General features: G+C 47.2%; 2 protein-coding genes across 2 annotated transcripts; both read right to left on the bottom strand.

Annotated features, from left to right (window-relative positions):
• Positions 1-6,497: 6,497 nt before the first annotated feature.
• Positions 6,498-21,252, bottom strand: LOC135906064 (cation channel sperm-associated protein 1-like). The gene is made up of 2 exons (XM_065437213.1): positions 20,583-21,252; positions 6,498-7,430 (listed from the first exon to the last, which is right to left on the bottom strand). Exon 2 carries the CDS (start codon positions 7,353-7,355, stop codon positions 6,498-6,500), a length of 858 nt encoding a protein of 285 aa, XP_065293285.1. The 5' UTR covers positions 7,356-7,430; positions 20,583-21,252.
• Positions 7,741-8,520, bottom strand: LOC135906065 (spore coat protein SP65-like). Its single transcript, XM_065437214.1, has one exon. It carries the CDS (start codon positions 8,518-8,520, stop codon positions 7,741-7,743), a length of 780 nt encoding a protein of 259 aa, XP_065293286.1.
• Positions 21,253-22,439: the final 1,187 nt, after the last annotated feature.

Genomic DNA, 22,439 nt, shown 5'->3' with positions numbered 1-22,439 from the left:
GTGGGAATCGAACCAGGGTCTCCGGAGTGTGAGACGGAGACGCTACCAGTCAGCCACGAGTTCGATGCTTCAACGTGGTACAAAAGCGCCTCTAGTGAATGCGGCGTTGCCTTAGAAACGTAATAATAATAATATTTGGGGTTTTACGTGCCAGAACCACTTTCTGGTTATGAGGCACGCCGTAGTGAGGGACTCCGGAAATTTTGACCACCTGGGGTTCTTTAACGTGCACCTAAATCTAAGCACACGGGTGTTTTCGCATTTCGCCCCCATCGAAATGCGGCCGCCGTGGCCGGGATTCGATCCCGCGACCTCGTGCTCAGCAGCCCAACACCACGTTAGAAACGTGCCGTAGAAAGTTATACTGCGGTGTATATCGGTATTTATGAGCATGTAACGTACAGAAGTCGCAGTTACACTAGTAGCGAAGTACGTTTCCGCTACATTTCTTCTGCGCTCTGCGCACACGCAGAGCCATCTTGCGGCAAACACAGAAGACCCCCTCCTCGAAATGTGCGGCGCTGCCCCGACACGTGGCGCGCTACTCGCCCGCTTTTCCTCTTCGGGCCGTGCGGGGACCGGTGCGAGGATGCCCCACTACCCTTGCGTTTAATAAGTTTTCTCGCTCTCTCCCCTTCCAACTTCACTCGTCACTTGCACCCTCGCGTTTTGGCGACGTGGCTCCTCTTTCCGCTCACAGCGCGATTCCTAGGTGCAGCGTCCGATGCGGGACGCCTCTGACCTGATCGCTACGCCGTAGCGCGTCTGGTGGGAAAGCGTCCCCTGCGTTGCGTGCCGAGCTGCTTCCAAGGAGTTGTGCGTCTGCGTGGTGTTCCCAAGCGAGATAGAGGACGATCCCATCGAGGCGTCAGCCCCATGATCGCGTCGGCCTTCATGGCACGTCGTGGCCCGGCTTTCCGCGCCGATCACGACGTTTGGCTCGCGTAGATAATTTCTCCCTCCGTTCCGCTTGCTCAGGCGCACGTTTCGTTGCCGCGCCGAACGCTGCGTTGCTCGGCGCTCACCGCGTGATTAGTGGGTGCAAAGTCCGATGCAGGGCGCCTCATAAGTGATCGCTGCGCCGTAGTGCAATGTCACACCCCTTGGCGGGTCGACGGGAACACTCTCGCGTTCCACTCTTGAAGGCGAAGCTTAAGCGTCCTGCAATTTTTCTTATCCTTGAACGTTACATCCATCATTCTTCTTTCTACAGCTCGTTGCGTCGTCCTCAATTTAAGTAGAACCCTTTTCGTACGCCTCCAGGTTTCTGCCCCGTAGTACTGGGAAGACACAGGTGTTATACACTTTTCTTTTGAGGCATAACGTCAACCTGCTGTTCATGATCTCAAAATGGCTGCCAAAGGCCCCCCAGCGCATTCTTATTCTTCTCATTATTTCAGTCTCATGATCCGGATCCGCGGTCACTACCTGCCCTAAGCAGATGTATTCCCTTACCACTTCCAGTGCACCACTACCTATCGTAAACTGCTGTTCTCTTCTTAGACTGTTAAACATTACTTTAATTTTCTGCAGATTAATTTTCAGACCCACCCTTCTGCTTTGCCTCTCCAGGTCAGTGAGCATGCATTGCAGTTGGTCCCCTGAGTTACTAAGTAAGGCAATATCAGCAGCGAATCGCAAGTTACTAATGTATTCTCTTTTAAGTCTTACCCCGAATTCTTCCCAATCCATGTCTCTCAATGCCTTTTGTAAACACGCTGTGAATAGCATTGGAGAGATCGTATCTCCCTGCCTGACGCCCTTCTTTATTGGGATTTTGTTGCTTTCTTTATGGAGGACTACGGTGGCTATGGAGCCGCTATAGATATCTTTCAGTATTTTTACGTACGGTTTGTCTACACCATGGATACGTAATGCCTGTATGAGTGCTGAGGTTTCGACTGACTCTAACGTTTTCTCGTAATCAATGAAAGCTGTATATAAGGGTTGGTTATATTCCCCCCATTTCTCTATCACCTGATTGATAGCGTGAATATAGCCTTTTATTGTGTAGCCTTTACGAAATCCTTCCTGGTATTTTGGTTGACAGAAGTCTAAGGTGCTCCTGATTCTATTTGCGATTATACCTTAGTAAATACTTTGTAGGCAACGGACAGTAAGCTGATCGGTCTATAATTTTTCAAGTCATTGGCGGCCCCTTTCTAATGGATTAAGTTGACGTTCTTCTAAGATTCCGGTACGCTCGAGGTCATGAGGCAGTGCGCATACAGGGTGGCCAGTTTTCCTAGAACAATCTGCCCACCATCTTTCAACAAATATGCTGGGACCTGATCCTCCCCAGCTGCCTTGCCCCTTTGTATAGGTCCCAATGCTTTCTTTACTTCTCCCGGCGTTACGTGTGGGATGTCCAATTCCTCTAGACAATTCTCCTTCATTAGCGTCGTGGGTGCCACTGGTACTGCATAAATCTCTACAGAACTCCTCAGCTACTTGAACTATCTTATCCATATTAGTAGTGATAATGCCGGATTTGTCTCTTAACGCATACATCTGATTCTTGCCTATTCCTAGTTTCTTCTTCACTGCTTTTAGGTTTCCTCCATTCCTGAGAGAATGTTCAAATCTATTACTTCTTTATGTCAGCTGTCTTACGCTTGTTGATTAACTTTGAAAGTTCTGCTAGTTCTATTCTACCTGTAGAGTTAGAAGCTTTCATACATTGGCGTTTCTTAATCAGATTTCTCGTCGGCTGCGATAGCTTACTGGTATCCCGCCTAACGAAGGTACCACCGACTTCTATTGCACACTCCTTCATGATGCCCATAATTTTGTTGTTCATTGCTTCAACATTAAGGTCCTCTTCCTGAGTTAAAGCCGAATACCTGTTCTGTAGCTTGATCCGGAATTCTTCTATTTTCCCTCTTACCGCTAACTCATTGATCGGTTTCTTATGTACCAGTTTCTTCCGTCCCCTCCTCAAGTCTAGGCTAATTCGAGTTCTTACCATCCTATGGTCTCTGCAACGCACCTTGCCGAGCACGTCCACATCTTGTATGACGCCAGGGTTGGCGCAGAGTATGAGGTCTATTTCATTTCTAGTCTCGTCATTCGGGCTCCTCCAGGCACACTTTCGGCTATCCCGCTTGCGGAAACAGGTATTCATTATCCCTATATTATTCTTTCTGCAAACTCTGCTAATAAATCTCCGCTGCTATTCCTAGAACCTATGTCATATTCCTCCACTGACTTGTCTCCAGCCTGCTTCTTGCCTACCCTCGCATTGAAGTCATCCATCAGTATAGTGTATTTTGCTTTGGCTTTACCCATCGCCGATTCCACGTCTACATAGAAGCTTTCGACTTCCTCGTCAGCATGACTGGATGTAGGGGCGTAGACCTGTACGATTTTGAATTTGTGCCTCTTACTAAATTTCACAAGAAGACCTGCCGCCCTCTCGTTAATGCTATAGAATTCCTGTATGTTACCAGTTATATCCTTATTAATCAGGAATCCGACTCGTAGTTCTCGTCTCTCCGCTAAGCTCCGGTAGCACAGGACGTGCCCGCTTTTTAGCACTGTATATGCTTCTTTTGTCCTCCTAACCTCACCGAGCCCTATTATATCCCATATACTGCCCACTAATTCCTGCAATAGCACTGCTAGACTCACCTCGCTAGGTAACGTTCTAGCGTTAAATGTTGCCGGGTTCAGATTCCATTGGAGCCCTGTTCGGATCCAGGGATTCTTAGCACGCTCTGCTGTGTCACAGGTCTGGCCGCCACCGTGGTCAGTTGTTTCATAGCTGCTTGTGACTAAGGGCCGGGATTAGATTGTTGTATACGTATACGAGGTTGTGGCAAAGTGCTGCAACAGGGTGGCCAATCCTGCTCTGGTGAGGGAGTGCGTTACCGGTTCTGGTCACCGGGATCCGGCCGTACTCCAGGCCTGTTTATGCAATTCATTTACCACGCGGATAACTTTTTTAAAATCCGGTGGAAAATTGCGCGGCACTGGAATTCGAACCACGGTCCTGTTGCACGCGAGGCGGATGCTCTACTTCTATGCCACGGCTGCACCGTTGCACACATGTAAATGTGTATGTGGTCAAAACAGGACTTGTTGAGGAGAAGCAGAGACAACTGCTTCCAGACTAGCGGTGCAAGTCTGCCTTCTTAGCAATCCCAGCAATTGAGTGACACACGTCACTTTGACGGTGAGAGCACGATGCGTTTCGCAGGCTTGAAGCCAGATGGTATCGTATCATAGTGTCTCGTCACAATGACACAGAATGTAGCGAGTGGTCTTCACACTGGTAAAACGGCTAAATGGTGGGATGATAGCCATGAAAGGGGTTGGATGTGCGCTCTTAGCATCTCACCGACGATATAAGTTGTGATCGGGTGTTTCGATGCAATGACAATCGTTCCAGCTGTCGAAGAACATCTCGGCAGGAGACGACATGTCCCAAGTGCTTGGGCGTGTACAGTTTGCAAAATAAGTAAATAAATAATAAATAAATAAATAAATAAATAAATTCTGAAATTTTACGTGCCAAACCACAATTTGATTATGAGGCATGCCGTAGTAGGGACTCCGGATTAAGTTTGACCCCCTGGGATTCTTTAACGTGCACACAGTGCACGGTACATGTGCGTTTTTGCATTTCAGCCCCATCGAAATGCGGCCGGCGCGGCCGGGATTCGATCCCGCGTCCTAGGGCTTAGTATATAGCGCAATGCCATACCCACTATGCCATCACGGCGGGTTACAATTTGCAGTAAAAAGAGATTAGTCTTGAAGGTGTTGGACAAGAGAGGAAGACTGTTTCGTAGAAATCCGAGAAAAAAATGCCATGTACAGCTGTAACATGAAGCGCACGGATGGTCCCCAGGATTTTTCAGCTACAAATGGGGACTCCAGGGAGACATGTAGGAGACATGCTGTAGGAGACATGGGGACTCCAGGGGAGATCTACAATAACTCCTAATAACCTGTGAGGCTTCTTTTAGCAATTTATTGTCCCTCGATCCACACTGGGTATAAAGACATCGATTTTTATGCGAAGCATACTAGCCGCACAACCAAGCTCTTCCTTGCTGCGCCACGCGCGGCCTCGTAGCTACCATATGACGTCATAACAGCTGCTAAGCGGACGCTTAAGCTTCGCCTTCAAGAGTGGAACGCGACAGCATTCCCGTCGACCCGCCAAGGGGTGTAAGACAATGGGCTACGGCGCAGCGACTACGCGCCCCGCATCGGACGCGGTGAGCGTCGAGCAACGCAGCGTTCGGCGCGACAACGAAATGTGCGCCTGAGCAAGCGACGCACGCCTGAGCCTTAGAAACAGCTCGTTTCTAAGGCAACACCGCATTCACTAGAGGCGCTTTTGTACCGCTATGAAGCAGTGAAGTCGTGGCTCAGTGGTAACGTCTCCGTCTCCCACTTCGGAGACCCTGGTTCGATTCCCACCAAGCCCATCTTGCAAGTTGTTTTTTATTCATGAAGTGCCTGCTGGGATTTATCGCTCACGGCGAACGCCGCAGACGCCGACGACACCGGCTTTTCTGCGACACGAGCTCCTTAACGCTGTCGCGTTAAAATAAAGGCTAGTATGCTTCGCATCCTGGGCTTTTTTTTGTAAATGATATTTGTAAAGGCGCTACGTTTTGCTCTCAAATAATAGTAAATAGACCTGCCATGAAGGGTCGTATAACAGTGTTATTCAGCCAACGGTTCGTTTTCTTTAACGGCAGTTATTCGTGTCTACTAGCACTGACTGTGATATAACGACAGCCAGAGCTTAAACGAATCACTTTTTGTTGGCTCTGGCTCGACTGAATTTATACCGTTTGTACGTAGGGAACTTTCAAGTGTTACTCTTTCGGCTGAGCAGCTCAGGCCGACTTCAGAGGATTTTAATGGATGAACCTGCTCACGTTTCTAAAATGCGTTTCGGAGCTCTTACCAGAGCGCTGATCAATTTAACATTTATGTTTGAGAAATTCGACCTTAATGTTGCACTATTGCGAATTATTCGTTGTCGTCTGCGACGATCATCATCATCCAGTATCGTTTCTCGAAGTGTAGGGACCCGCTGTGGTTGCTCAGTGGCTATGGTGTTGGACTGCTGAGCACGAGGTCGCGGGATCGAATCCCGGCCACGGCGGCCGCATTTCGATGGGGGCGAAATGCGAAAACACCTGTGTACTTAGATTTAGGCGCACGTTAAAGAACCCCAGGTGGTCGAAATTTCCGGAGTCCTCCACTACGGCGTGCCTCATAATCAGAAAGTGCTTTTGGCACGTAAAACCCCATAATTAGAATTACAAGTGTAGGGCAACTTTAGCGCCAGGAGAGATAAACACGAAAAGACGAACATGTAGTTTTTCAGTACTCATGAGGAAACAATGCGGGTTAGAGTTCCTGAAAAGAAAAACAAAACAAAGAAGAGAACCCCTCAGTGAGCTAGGTTTATTTACAGTGTATTTTCAAGTCAGTCTTCTTGTAACAAGAGACAGTGGAAACTTCAGAAGTAATCATCGAAAAGTCGCCGCGAATCCAATTTGAGACACAGGAACCTTGATGTACGTGGGTACACCATTGCTTGCGTATCCTCCTCCATGACCGCCGTAGCCGCCGCCTCCTCCGTGACCTCCATAGCCGCCGCTATGCCCACCGCCTCCATGGTGCTTGTGGCCGCCGTAGTGATCGTGAGAACCACGGTGATATCCGCCGCCTCCGTACTTGTGGCCGCTGCCACCTCGGTAGTGGTCTCTGCCATGGCCGCCATGTGATCCGTGGTGGTGCTTGTAATGGCCGTGTCCATGCTTGTGGGAGTCGTCGCCGTGGCGGTACTTGTCATGGTGCTGCTTGTGGTGGTGTCCATGGTGCTGGCGGCCCGCATGATGGTCGTTGTAGTTGTGGTGTTGATTGTACTTTTTCTTGTGGTCACCGTCGTGGTAGTCATCGTAGTAGCGGCTGTGGTGCGCGGCGTCCTCCTTGTGATATACATTCTTGTGACCGTAGTTCTTGTGTCCCCGAGCCTTGTAGTGGTCGTTGCCGTACTTGCCTCCGTGCTTTCCATGCCCTCCGTAGTGGTCGTTGGCGTAGTGCTTTTCTCCATAGCCTCCATGACCATATTTTCCGTTGTGGTCGTTGTGGTAGCGATTATAGCCGTGACCATGTTGCTCGTCTCCATGACGGCCATGCTTTGCGTGGTAGTTGTCGTAATCATCGCCATGGTGTTTGTAGCCGCCGCCGTACTGGCCGTGCGAGTGGTGGCCGCCATGGTTCTTGTGGCCACCGTAGCCACTCTGGTGATCACCGTAGCCCGTAGCCATGGCTTTGAGATCAGGCTCGCTGCCATCAGGTAGCGGCCCAAATTGATGGATCATGTCTGTTCGGTTGCTTCTTAGTTCCAACGCTGACGCTCGGCAGAGTAAGACAAGGAAGTACAGACCGAAAGGCACCTAGGAAGCATTAGAAGAAAGGCCGCATTATTGACAAGTATACTTAATGAGTACGACACTGACGCCACAGTTCTTCGACGTTATGATGTGTCATCACTGGAACGCATCTCACTCTGTCTGAAACCTTTCTCATGGGTAAAAATACGCTCAATATAAACACTCTAGACACTCACCTTATGCCGATACATGCTGAAATTTTCAGCATAAGTACCAAAATATCAGACAGAAAGTTCAAGCAAAATAACAACCTCAGTTATATGCATATATATTGTGAACGGAATACAATTGACCAGCAATAATGCTATAGTGTTCACTTTCTCTGCAGCTGAAAGCCAGCAGCATCTACAGAGAGAAACCGGTTGGGATCCCAGCAGTTCTCACGGCGCAGCGATGCGCCCAGGAGCACTTGCACACTTCTCGTCACTGCGCCCGGTGAAGTAGAAGAGCGCCCTGTTGGAAGCCTGTGCGTGGGATTCGTATTGGCCTGGATGCTCGTAGTACCCTCGACCACCCATATGTTGAACGCCCCCGCCACTCTTGTATCCGTGACCGTTCCTGCCATGGTAATGCCCATGGTTTCCATGTGAGTCTCTGTGACTGCTGTGGTAACCTCCAACGTGGCGATGGTAATTGTCTCCGTGCCTGTGTTTCCCTTCGTAGCCCCTGTAGTGGTGCCCGTAGCGCTCCCTACCTCCGTGGTGGTCCCGGTAGTTGTGATGATTGTTGTAATAGTTTTGGCGGTCGCCTTCATGGTAGTCGTCATAGTATGTCTTGTGGTCCGCGTACTCCTCCTTGTGATAGACATTCTTATAGCCATGACTTCGGTGGCCCCTGTTTCTGTATTTGCTACCGCCGTAACTTCCTCCGTGCCTTCCATAACCTCCGTATCGTTCGGAACCGTGGTGGCGGCCACCATAACCACCATAGTGATGTCTGCCGTGGTGGTTGCCGTGGTATCTGTTGTAGCGGTGGTCACCGTGGCGCTGTCCATGTCTGTTGTAGCTGTCTCGGTGGCGATCATGGCTGCCGCCGTGTTGACGGTACCCGCCGCCGTAATGTCCGTAGGAGTGCCTGCCTCCGCGGTCTCCATAGTCGCCACTTACGCTCATTGCTTTGGCGATGTCTTCTTGAGTGACGAGCGGCACGTCGTCCAGTATCAGAACTTCGGTGACGTTACCAATAGCGGCTTCGTCGGCATGGCACATAATGACGGCGCACAGCGCCAACAGGACCTGTTCGATAAAGGCAGACGTTATGGGTGCAAAGGCAGAAGACAGGTCCTACATCTATGGGTCTCAATTCTATTAAATAAGCCTTGTTTGTTTCACTCATGCAAGACCCTGCGAAATAAATTCGCCAAATGAGCAATTTAGGTAATGTGGTGCCATGTCAAGTAAAGTTAAGGTACAGTAAAACCAGTCCATACCCCACCCTAGCTTATGGTCACTTTCAGATTGCAACACGTACTAACAGTATTTGTACATGTGTAAAGACATCGATACCAGCTTTTTTTTGTTAAAGTGAGTTTCCATAAGAAACATGCACGCGTTTTCTCAAAAGTATACAGGCCTCGCCCGCGCAACCGAGGCTCACCACGGGTCGAACAACAGGGCCCTCATCAGCGTCCTCCGAAGCGCAAAAGTTACGGAAAGTGAAAAGTACTACCGGCCTTTGTACTGAAGATACTTCGAGAGCTTGAACTTGCATCCACCATGTATGAACTTGCATCCACCAGGTAAGGGCACCACCATGTATGCTTAGCACAGGAACAATGCTGGTTACGGACACAAATGGCCGGCATATTTTGTGAAATTCGGTCTGTTCATAATGACCTCCATATCTTTCCTTATTTTGCTCGATCTCTGTAGCCCATACATAGCCTTTTGTCTTTCGTAAAAGAATATATCCTTCTTGACAAAATTGGTTCAAATAGTGGCAAATACCTTTCTTGAACATGCACAATCACGGGCTCAAGAGGACACGTTTATCAGTCACTTCTGTTGCAGCTATACGTCTACGATTAGGTTTTAGTGTCCACGGATGCTTCAGCTAGCAAGAGAAATCCACGACGGCGTGCGAGTTGCGTATTGTGGCTTACTGGGATTGAACGGCACATACGCGCCCCATAATACGAGAGCATGACAATTGTCTGCTAAGACAGACAAAGGTGCTCCCGTACACCTTCCGTCATCCGGGCCTGATGTCCAACACCTGAAAACACAGTGAACTATGCAAAATGTGCTGCTCCAGCTTCTACAACGGACATTCACCTCCTGTTGTAACTCTGCCCAGTAACGAGAGCTACTCGAGAAAGGATACTACGAGGTGCCGAGCTACGAACGCATCAGAACGATATTTGTAGGCGCCGCCTCGTGGACGATGATATCGCTTAGCCACTACTGCAATCTCTGCATGAGAAGGCCCTCCACGATTTTGTTAAATAAACATCCTTGTCATTAGGCACACTTCACGACAAAGAGTAATTCGATACACAACTGGATGCACATTTAACAATAAAAGAAGCATGTACTATTAGCAGAAATTCAGAAGCGAACAATTCCGAAACAAGTTCAGCATGGTGTTCCGCTGACACGTTCACCTGCATTGGCTAAATTCGGGCTCCAAAACGCACACTAGGGACTACTCCGTGCTTAGAAACCGGTTACAGAGCGATTAAACATCGTACTTTCATGTAATCGCGGGTACCAGGCATTCTAATAAGTAACTTCCTGTTAGCGTTTTAATTTATGCTGATGGTACCTGCGCGTTCCGCACTTCACTGCTTCATGAGCACTCTCGGTCTCTGAGCGTGTTTTCGAACTACTGGAACGTAAAATGAGGAACCAGATAGTGTACACCTGTTTTTTTTAGAGCATTTCAGAGTTTGTTGACAGACTCATCATTTGATTGTCCATTTTCAGTTGCAGCAAAGCAGGAATACTGAGGTAATCATAATCTACATTGCCGAGTCATTAGCACATAGCGCCTAATGTCAGTTCACATGGAACACATGACCGTAATCCTGTCGGAAGAAATCGAACGAAATTTGTACGGAATTCTTACGACTTGACTCCGGCTATTGCGCTACCGTTCTATTGTGCGTTCATTGCCACCACAAAACAAAACAAAAATAAAAGTTCATAATATATTACCAACTTTTATTTTTGCTTTTGCATTTGAATACGTACGCTATAGCGTACGTATTACAAATGCAACTTGCCGAAGATAGCAACGCATTCTCCTGATCGTCGAAATGGAACATTTTTGCTAATTATGAAACACGTCCTTTCTCCCATGCAGCGTCAGACCGAGGAGATTGGAGCGTGGAATGCACGCTGCAATGTCCTCTGTCTAACAATGCACCCACTGTGTATGCAGGATGTATAGCTCACCATTATAATCCCGCGGGAAGTCATAGCGGCGCTGTGGGCGACGACGAAGACGGCCCAGCCGCTGTCGTCTGTCCCGCTTCACGGTTGCTGTCTAGTGCACAGACCCGCGCAGACCTGCGTTTGACTTTATACTCCGAGCAGGATGTCTCGCCCGTGACGTCACGGCGAGAACCGAGCCTGGCGACTTTTCTTCTTCACAGAAGCAGTGGCTGGCTCGTCCATCCCCAGTAGTCACAGTTTTCCTTGTCGAGAACGCGTCCATGTCCAGTGTTCCATTCATCGGCGAACCGGCGCAATCGTCCGCAGCGGAGGTGAAGCGGTTCCTGTCCCGGGACGCTTCTCGCCTTCTTTCTGTTTGTTTCTTCTTTTTTTCTCCTTTCTATGCCTCAGTTTACTTTTCTTGTTACACAACTCAAGCGTATCGCAACATTTGTTCTTGCCAAAAAAGTCCGAAGGAGACCCCCCCTCCCCCCCCCCCTCCCGTTTTTTTTGTTCCTTCTGTCTGTAGTATCTGGTTTTGTTCCACCATGTTCCCTCTGGCTCTGCCATCCTGGGAACCTCCCAGCTGGCGTTCTTTCGTGCGCAGCCGTGAAGCTAGAAAAACGTTGCGGCCGCGGAAATGAGAGCACTCTTCTACGACGTTTTGTTTTCTTGTAGTTCTTGTTCGCGCCTGCAGCTACTGTATATAGCGTGGAGGGCCTGAAGCTTCTCAGCCGAAGAGAAATCCTCGTCATTACTCTTCATCCGTGACCTGGCTGCAGGTTCGTTTCACTGGATGACTTTTCTCGGTTAATTGGGTTAACGCCTCGGCTGCGGAGACACGGGGACACGGCCGGCTCTTGTCGCGTCACGGGCTTTGCTTCGAGGCCGTCCGCTCGGCGCACCTGCATGGGTGCCGTGGTATGGTGCAACAGGAAACGTGGAAGACCATGCAGCGACGAGAGTTAACTACAACCGCGGTTGTTGGCTTAAAAACAAAACACGTTTTTTTTTTCTTCTTACTCTCCGTGAGAGTTCCGAGGGTGTTACGCGGTATAGCTCCCGACACTGCGCTCTTGGAAACGCGGCAGCGGTTCGGAAGAAAAAAGCGCCAGAGCTGCCAGTGGTCCATTTTTAGAAACGTTTAGTTATACGGACGCCGAAAGTCGGCACACAAGAAACAAATGATTAAGGTGAAAGCAGCAGAACCATTACTTTATAGAATAGTTCTTTCTTTTCTTTTTTAGGGGGCAAGGAATTCTAATGTTGATGCTACCTCAATCGACGGGAAATTGGAAAATCGAAAAAAGAAAAAGCTAACGTGGCGAGAGCTTCAATGGCAGGTCGGAAGAGAGGCAGCAGCGCGAAATGAAAGCAACAAGTCCTGTTACTTTCGTAGATGTTTCGTTTCTGCGCTGGCATACTACCGGAAACGGTCGTCCCCTTGAGCGGTTAAGCGCAGAGGTGCGTTGACGAACGTGCGATTTCGTTGGTTCACGGGGCTGTTGTGGCGGTTTGAGCTGCCACCGGAAATGACAAGGCGCATGCGCGCGCCTGCATCGTTCTTTCTGATCGACGAGAGCTGCTTCTGTAGACTGTTCGGGCGACCAGCGACGTATAAGCCTGGGGCGCGTAATTGGTCTTTAAGTGCGCCTCGTTAGGACGAAAATGACGGCGCCCGGGAGGAATTCTACTGCGTACGTCGCTCATTCCCGCAGCTGTGAGCACTTTTCGATGCTTTGAGATTCGTGACGATGCCTCTATACCAAGTCCTGCCTAAATATGTAAAATTTCGTTAAATTTTGAGGGGCGGGAAAATAAAAAAAGCTGGTTTCTTTCATGCCATATATTTTAAGAAAAATAGGAAAAACTGAAGGAAGAAAGACGATCCCGCACAGAGATATCAAAAACCCGACACATTTATTTCTCTAACGATGAAAAGAATATAATCGTTACATTATTGCATCACAAAAGTACCAGCAGAGCTTTCGGGTTCAAAATTTAGGCCCGATTTCACGTCACAGCGTTAATACAGACAATTGTCAATCAACGCTTCAACGCTTCGCCGTGCAGCGGACGAAGGCTTCCGGACATTGAGGTTCGAGTGCGCGTACACAAGTTCTTGCGCGCGATCCCCTGCGAGGCTTTTGCGTAGCTTGGCGGGCACATTTCCAAAGTCGGACCAGTTTCTTTCACATGCCGCAGAAGAAGGGGGACAGAGACAGAGAGGGATATGAGGACGGCAGGGATGTTAAACCGTCAGGAGTCCGGTCAGCTACCCTACGCTGGGGGAAGGGAGAAGAGAAACGAGAGAAAGAGAGAGAGAAGAAGAAGAAGAAAAAGAAAGAAGGGAGAAATTGCAGTACGCGGCAGGCGAGGGGGCTCAAGCGTTGGTTGAAGCAAAGTCCTTGCCACCATGTGGATGAATCCAGGTGATTAGCAGGCTCCCCAAACTCCTTCTTTTGAACAAACTCATAGATACGTTGAAAGGGTGTCGCATCCCAACAGAAGAATACTACGGGGAAGCTCTGTCCCTTCTCTTTTTTTCCAATTTTATCCCGGTCGAAAAAAAAAGTTTTTCCCCCTAAATTTTCAATGTCTTTTTCAACCGCTTACATTCTAGTCCTGCCACGTCATAAAAAGTGACGCAGCTTGCCTTTTTTTAGCTCTATGATTGGATAATTTTTACTTGAGGTGTTAACGATGCTGTCACGCCTTGAAGGAGATCAGTGACATTAGCTTGTATTTACCGGGCATGTTTTTTAGCTCCAAAAGTGGCAGTCAACTAACCTAAGTGCTTTAATATGAAAGCAGCCACTGCAAAGTCTAGAGCGAACTCCTAGCGTGAAAAAAAAAAGGACAGGTCAGTTAGCAAAGACAGCAAGCAACTCATAGGAATTCGGTGCAAGAGGGGTGATTATATTTACTAATATTAAGGAATGACAACAACAAAGATTTCATTGAGTCAGTTGAAGAACGAGACATTTTAAATACATATTTAATACATAATACATAATGCATCAAATATTTACCTTCATCAGTCGTGTTTTCTCAAACGTTCTTCAGATTTACGTGCCGCCAGGTCTAATGCGCATTCGCCGTTTCTTTGTTTTTTAAATGAGAATCCCATTTAACTTCAATATAAATCCCTTCGAACTTTATATTCTCCCAGGTTGTCAGTAGAGTGAAAGGATTGACGTCGCAAGAAATTACGTAGTAGCAACAGCAACAAAAAAGAAAAGAACAATCTGCCCACTTTCTGCGTAAACACGCTCGAAAAATAAGTCGTCGTAGAGTCCTCATTCATCGACGGCCTTAAAAGAATCGAAGGCTCACCATTTCGAGCTTTCTCGGAAATGAGATGAAATTTACGGACAGGTATTTGATTGCCAGGAAGTTTTCTGGTGACGGTAAGGAAGAGAGAATTTCTAATTCACCAACAGATATTCTCGATGGATACCGTATAGAACGGTTCTCACAGTAGGCGCAACCACGGCCTCTGCTCATTCATTCTTTTTCCTTCCTTTGACACACGCCGGTGTGGAGTAATTGTCGCACTTTTATATTTTTTCGGTGGCTTTTTATTCATGTCATAGGTAATGAAAGACAACGTCGACGCGAAAGAACATTCACGATTCCCTCCTTCCCTGCACCCCTCCTTGAACCTATTTCTGTTTCACCATTGTTTTTGTTTTCTTATGTGTTTTTATTCCTTCGGATTTATTTTTGTTGCTTTTGCTTCCAGGCCACCCGGAAGAGTGGAGATCACAGGAGAACGAGCTTCTCGCACCGATCGAAGCCGTACACGGTTCACGCACGGACAGCGGCGCTCAACCCCCGCGTGATGGAATCACCTCGCAAAGCCTGCAAACAGCGCGGCGAGACGCGAGGCGCCAGTATCAGAAGCGACCGGACCAAAGAAAGACTGCCCGAGCACCGCGTGGTCCTCCGACAAGTAGGGAAGAGTGGAGCCGGAGGAACAAAATCATCGCGATGCGAAAGCCTCCTAACCAAGTTTGTGTCGCCTTCGTGATGCAAATTCGATGGGGAGGTGAGAGGTGGGGGTCGAGCAGGGAGAGCGCATAGGCTTGGGGGAGGTAGAGCGCCTTTCGGCACGCGCCCCCTTAATGCAACTTATGTCGGGGGCAGCTCGTAATTGGCAGCAGCGGTCGCCGCGCGAAGCGCTATACGCCGGTGTCCTGCCGCGTGCTCACGAAGACGGAGAGGCATGCATGCGCGCGTATAGCTGCTGCTATACCTATAGCGGGGCTGGCGCGTGCCCCGCTCATCATAACTCGCGACGCGGCCTGATCGATTGCCGCCCGTCCACAGGGGTGCCTCCATGGGAAATGGCCAACTGCGCATGCAAATGAGTGTGTCCCCGTGGGGGCCGGTGGCGGTGCTGCGTGTCGCCAAACCGCGCCGCCGCTTGTCATTTGTGCACGTGGCTGGGGGCTGTTTGTGCACAGTCTGGTGAGGACAACACGCACGCGCGCGCCGATCGTTCTCGCATTCGCGCTTCCAACCCGGTCGCAGCAGCCGCGGCGGGTAGGACCACGCTCGGCGTCAAGATAGCCGGGCCTGGCAAAACACAACCAGCAGTCGGAAGCGAATGAAAGTGCCACGCACATCGCGGTCGGCAGGTAGATAACTTGGGCGCCAGCTGGGCGGAAGCGCTGCGCACATTCCGGGTCTCGAGGGTGTCGCTGCCAGCAGCAGCCCAACACGGGGAGCCGGGCTGTGGAGAGGGATCAATCCGTGATATGTTTGCGCGTGCTCCTCCGGCCAGTGAAAGGCAGACACGACTATAATCCGGGAGTGGAGGGTTGTACTGCTGTCAGGGTTTTCCTCAGTGCCTTACCGCGCAGCTAGTGTCGAAGATATGAACAATTTCAGGCCAGGAGATTTATGGCCACTTTGTGCAAAATCGAAACAGAAAGGGGGAAGGGACAAATTGAGCGCAATCAGCGCAAGGTAGCGCTCATCTTGTCCCCTCTCTCCCTCTCTCTCTCTGTTTTGATTTCGCGCTAGAGAGAGAGAGGCAGCTTAAAGGGGAAAGCCAGGGAATTTGACCAGGTGGGAAGATGCGGTTTCCTACCCTACGCTGGGGGGAGAGGGATGGAGAGGCAAAGTGACAGGAAAGTAGAGAGAGAGAAAGAAAGGGAACACAGATATAGGATCACAGTGAGGTCACTGTCACCCCACACTTTCAGCGCACAGCACAATAGCAGTTACAGCAGTATAAACATCAGTTCAGACTGCAGCCGCTTGTACAAGTCTGTTTTCTTAAAAAAAAAACTGTAACAGTAATCTCGTCGCCCTCCCCTGCAATGTCTTGGGCTGTCGGTATTCTAGAATATTTCCTCTGTTAAAGGTCTTTGATCAAAATGCGCTATCACGAGTGTGCGCGATGGTCTCTGTAAATTGTAGCGAGGACAGTCACAGAGAAGTTGTTGAAGAGTCTCCTCGCTACTACATTCATCACACGCAATGCAAAAGACTTCGTAAAGGCTACTCCTAGCCATATTCGACAAAGCAGGGTATAATAATAATAATAATGCCTTTATTTTCCATCTCAAGGATGTGGGAGGGGGAGAGAAAAAGCTACATATCCAGCTTGACGGGCTCTCGCCTCCCCGATACAATGCATGATGTTTAGAAAAAAAAAGGCAAACAGTACAAGCATATCAGTACAGTCAAAAAGGAATATTACAAATGGCAATTTTTACAAAAATGTACAATTCCAAAAAACAAAGTGATGTGCATAATATGTCGTACATTTCAGACAGAAAGTGCCGCCCTTTCACTTATAACTGAAACAAAATGGATGGATGGATGGATGCGAAACTTTAATAACTGAAACAAAATGACGCAAATCTTTTGACCGGGTGCGTTGGAGATTTAAATTGTAATGTTGGCACAGGTTTAAGAGATGTGGAAGAGTGTTTCTGAGCATATGTTGTCCGTAACCTGTTCTGAATGAATGTATGTGCCAAATATCGGTGTTTCTGGTTGCGTAGGCTAAATTTCTTTTCTGCAGTGATGCCAGTTGTGCAATGAACGAGACGTTATTTTTGACCTCTGTAATGTATTTAGTTATTAGGCGGTATGCGTACAGATCATGAATTGGCATTATGTTGTCTTTCATAAAGAGCGGTTTAGATGGGTGGTCATATGCTACATTGTATATTATCCTGAGCATTCTTTTCTGCTGAATGTGTAATTGTCGTAGATTCGCCAAGGATGTTCCCCCCCCAGACCAAATGACAATAATTTAGATGCGAACAGAACAATCAATTGTGAAGGAGCAATTTTACTTTTATAGGGAGGATGTTCTTATGAGTATAAATCGATCCGATGACACGTGACAGTTTAGATGCTACGTAGTTTGTGTGGTCATCCCACGTCATTTTCTCATTGAAAAGTACACCTAGTACTTTAAAGAAATTTACTATCTCTATTTTTAAATTATTAAGAATGATATCATCGTTAATAGGAACATCTTTGTTTTTTGGACGGTAAATAATGGCCTTTGTTTTGGAAGTGTTAATTTTTAGAGCGTTATATTTTGTCCACTTCTCAAGCTGCCTAAGTGCTGTATTTGCTTTCATGATCACGTTCGAGGCAGACGAGGCTGAAAAGAATAAGGTGGTGTCATCAGCATATATGACCATTTTCATTTCTCTGTCTATCTGTGTTATGTCATTCACGTATATATTAAAAAGAAACGGGCCCATTATGCTGCCTTGCAGTACGCCGGAAGAGAGAGTTTTAACATTGGATCGGTGACCGTTTATTTCAACATACTGTTGTCGACTTCCGAGATAGCTGCTCAAAAGCATCAATGACGTTCCTCTAAAGCCATATACTTGAAGCTTTTTTAAAAGTAACTTGTGGTTCAGGTGGTCAAAAGCCTTCGAAAAATCTACATATACACCTAATGCTAAATTCCTGTCATCAAGTGATTTTAGAATGTATTCTTTTTGTTCTAATAGAGCGAGTTCGGTGGACCGGTGTTTCCGAAAACCAAATTGTGAAGGTATCAGTATATTATGCTTACTACAAAAGTTATTCATCCGGGTCAAAATTACTTTCTCAAGCCCTTTCGAGAAAACGGGTAGTATTGACAAAGGCCTATAGTTTGCAAAGTCATTCTTGTCACCTTTCTTATAAACAACTGCTACTCTTGCAATCTGCATTTGCCGAGGAAAGACACCATTTGCCAGACAAAGGTTAAATATATGGGTGAGACTCGGTGCTATTACATCCATAACATATTTCACAGGTTTCACCTTAATACCGTCTTTGTCACAACTCCCGGAATTATTTAAGGAAAAAAATACGGTCATTACTTCGGACTGAGTGACAGGACTTAGGAAACATGTCTGATTCATGGTACAATTTATGTAGTCCAGAGCCATCACATCATAATCACTTCTCTGGAGATCAATAAAAAAATCATTAAACGCATCAGCCAACTTCCTGCCTGACAATTCTTCATTTTCCCGACTAATTTTTATAACTTGGTTTGATAGAGAGGGAGGATGAAGCACACTTTTTAACTTTTTCCACGTCACGTCAGTCCTAGAGGTTGAGTTAAAAAAGAAATTGCAATAATACTCGTCTCTAGCGGTTCTGATATCTTTCGTTAGTTTATTACGAAGGCATTTGTATGTTTTAAAGAGATCAGAATCGCGAGTTTTCAGGAACTTCTTATACATCCTATCCTTCGCTTGAATTCTAGTAAGTAGATTTGGCGTTATCCAGGGTTTACGTATTTTTTTTTGACTGCGTAAGGTACTTGTAAGGAAATGATGCATTATATAATTTCACAAAGCTACTCAAGAATAAGTTATATGCATGATCTGCTTCTGTTTCGCACAGCACATTGCTCCAATCAAAATTATTGAGTCTTTGTCTGAAAAGTTCTAAGTTTTTAGGTGTTATTTCTTGGAACTGAATACGCTGTGTGCTCTTTGGGCGTGCGTGGTTCTTTTCAAGGTACATGTATATGGCATTGTGATCGCTAACATCCCTGCATATTACTCCGGCTTTGCAAGAAGGTGTGTAGTTATTTGTTATAAATAGGTCAAGTAGTGTTACAGATGTAGCGGTAATTCGGGTGGGGGAACTGATAACATTTGAGCATCCAAAGGACAGAATGAGCTGCTCCATTTCTCTTTTAGCGGGAGTATCAGTAAGCATGTTGATATTGAAATCTCCGCCCATTATAATAGTGTACTTATTATCACCGACAAAAGCCAGTAAAGACTCCAGAAAAATAAACCAGTTGCGTGCGTCTCCGCTCGGGGGCCTGTAAACAACAGCAATAATATTTCTGTCTATTTTTAATGACAGGATTTCATAGTCTGTGTGAATACATGAGTAGGCCGGCAAGATTTCACATGAAAACTGTTTTTTTAACAAGCACTGCTACACCGCCCCCACGGCCGGTAGTTCTGTTGAGATAAAAATTACTGTATTCCTTCAAGCGAAAGGCGTTTGAATCGTCAACGTACCACGTTTCCGTTAACATTACAAAGTCGAAATGCGACGGAATTTCAGAGAACAACGTTTCGAGTTGAGCGACCTTGTTTCTGGCAGACTGTACATTCAAGTGGAAAAACTTTAAAAAATTAGAGTGTAGATTGCAAGATTGTTTGGCAAGATCGGACGGTAAGACATAATCGGACTCAGCCATGGCAAACTGTGGGACCAAGGTTAGAACAAGAGATCAAACGAACTAAACAAGCTTATCTAGGTCCTCCTCGTGGCGGACGTTGATGGCGTTGTCACCGTCTTTCTGGCGAAGATATACGTTTCCATTTCAATGCCACGCATATTTGAAGCCATGCGTTCGTGCCCAGTTTTTCATGTTTGCAAGAAGTGTCCTGTTTCTTTTCGTCAGATTTTCAAGGATGTGAAATCGCTCATTCAACGCATTTAGTTCCTTTCTTCGTTTCATAAACGCCTCCTTTGTCGACTGCCTTCCAAAACGGATGATAATTCCTGGCACCTTATCTTTAGCGGCTGGCAGCCTGTGAATAGCGACATCATGATCAGTCAACTCCGGGATTTTAATCTTCCTTGCCACTTCATTTACCTTTGACAACAAGTTTTCTTTTTCAGTTACCGGAATGCCGTGAAACTCGAGATTCATTTTCCTGCTTTGCCATTCTAGCTGGTCAACCTCTTTCATGATCTGGGAGGTATCAAAGCTTTTTTCTTGCCTTTCAATTGTTTCAACACGTTTCTTCAGTTCGCCTATTTCGTTATCCTGGCGACGCATGTGGATCAGGATTTCGTCATACTGACTTGACATCAGCTGAACTGATTTTTCGATATTTTCAACAGTATCTTTAAGCGTTGCAAGTCCGTCCACCTTTTCATTTAGAGCAACCAGGAGTGTTGCTAGTTCAGCTTCAATCCTGGGCTTGGTTTCCTGAACACCCCTCGTCCGGCCCGTTCTACAAGTAGGGCACCGCCATGCCTTTCTCCATGACTCGCCTTTTGACTTAAATGTGCTCCCAGACACGTTAGAACAATTTCCAAAATGGTATCGGTAGCCACACTCCGCGCAAAGCAGTCCTTCGCTATCCAAACACTCCTCGTTACAACACAAACAGATCTCTTTTTCCGTGGAAGCCATGGCAGAGAAAAAAAAATAGAATAATACCTTTACAGCATTTGCTATTACTACAGCAACGCTAAAATGCCAAGGCAGCAGTGGCAGCGGTTTTAGACGATTGGTAAAGTGAAAATGCACAAATCGATGACTAACCTGCAAAAACGCAGAGCATGTGAATTAGACAGTGCCGACACGCTGCCACTGCTGCCAAATGGTGGTCCGATGTTCTTGCGTCCCTTCTTATACTGTGACGGTCCCAAGCGCGCTGATGTCGCTCTCCAGTCCGCATGCGCCGATGTACTTTCCAGGCGATCGTCTCAGCTTCCTGGCAGTCTGGTGGTGGAAGGAGCTATCACACAATCGTGATTCCCAGCCGATGCGCAATCAACTGCAAAAACGCAGAGCATGTGAATTAGACAGTGCCGACACGCTGCCACTGCTGCCAAATGGTGGTCCGATGTTCTTGCGTCCCTTCTTATACTGTGACGGTCCCAAGCGCGCTGATGTCGCTCTCCAGTCCGCATGCGCCGATGTACTTTCCAGGCGATCGTCTCAGCTTCCTGGCAGTCTGGTGGTGGAAGGAGCTATCACACAATCGTGATTCCCAGCCGATGCGCAATCAACTGCAAAAACGCAGAGCATGTGAATTAGACAGTGCCGACACGCTGCCACTGCTGCAGAGTACAGGTGGAATGCGAAGGCGGAGAGAAGAGTCTAGGTGCATGGTGCAGCCCGTTGCTTTGAAAACTTCCGGTTGCGCTAACTGGACATAAATCTTATGGTCTGAAATTGTTCAGTATGAGCCGACTAGCCCAGCAACACGTATACTACTCAAATATATGAGTCCCACCAGCTGTATATATGACATCTGTTGAAGAATTACATTGCGATGGGTGCGCGTTTTCCTGCTATGCCTCGAGTTCAGCATTCATTTCTCTAAAGCTAACTATAATCGAAGTCTTGTCGACGTCGTGTAGTTTTGTGAATGCGTTTATGGTTTATACGAATGTCCAACATATTTATAGTGCAATTTGCAAGACGAGGCGTCCAAATTGGCAGTCGTGTAGCAGGTACCTTTTAGAATAACGCCACTGACACGAGGTCCAAAACTGCACGAAACTCTCACTGTCGGTTGACTGATTGTGAATACATTGCATGCAAGGAGTTTAATCTTGGCAGCGTGGGCCTTATATACCTACAATGACATAATGTCTGCTATTTTCAGCTATCCCTGAAAATAGCACGCAGAAAAAAGCCCACCAAGATAGAATTTGGAGTTGCTATGACTACAGCAGATGCTCGTGAGATATGGCACATGCTGTTATCTTTAAAGAGGTGGTTCGACGATTCCGCGATAGGGTCACTTATGCAGTGGACCCTGAATGGAAAATCAACAGACTTTTGACTAACATTGTGAGAGTCATAGAAACATTGTTCAAGCGTCTATGGTCAGGTGACGCCTTCACCCAGCAATTTCTATGTGAAATTGGACGCACGTAATTCTCCTCATAAGCTTGTGGGGAACCAGGTGAGGACATCTCTTATGATATTTATGTAAATGAGAGGCGAGAACTCTGGGTGTCAGAGTAGTGCGCCACGGAATCGTACGCTTTCTTTAGGGACTAACGTCTAACCACGGCCTTTCTCAGACACTGCAAGGAGGTCGTTGAGTGCTGAGCAGAATTTTTCGGTTAGGTGAGACCTAGCTCATAAGTGCTGATAAGGGGCACGTGTTTGGATGTAGCTCTTTTTAGTCACCTTTGAGTTTCACTTAGCCTTTTTTTTATGGACTCCATACATGGGGAATTACATACGGGGTGGGAATAGCACAAAAATATAATCCGAGAGGATTCACGTCAAGCCTCGATTTCACGCACGGTTTTACGTAATCCACTTTATGTTTGTAGTTTTGCTTGTACAGACGTTTAGCGCGATTAATTCTCGGCTTTGCCACGTTCTTTTGCACTCCACTTCACTTTTCGGGGCACTTGAGACCACGGAAATGCGCTA

The sequence above is a fragment of the Dermacentor albipictus genome, chromosome 1, assembly GCF_038994185.2.
Source record: "Dermacentor albipictus isolate Rhodes 1998 colony chromosome 1, USDA_Dalb.pri_finalv2, whole genome shotgun sequence".
In the NCBI taxonomy this organism is placed as follows: domain Eukaryota; kingdom Metazoa; phylum Arthropoda; class Arachnida; order Ixodida; family Ixodidae; genus Dermacentor; species Dermacentor albipictus.
Note: the sequence above shows the minus strand (reverse complement) of the source record. Positions and strands in the feature narration are given on the sequence as shown.

Coding starts and splice junctions, on each gene's coding strand:
- LOC135906065 (XM_065437214.1), bottom strand. CDS start 8,520: ATGGAGACCGCGGAGGCAGGCACTCCTACGGACATTACGGCGGCGGGT.
- LOC135906064 (XM_065437213.1), bottom strand. CDS start 7,355: ATGATCCATCAATTTGGGCCGCTACCTGATGGCAGCGAGCCTGATCTC.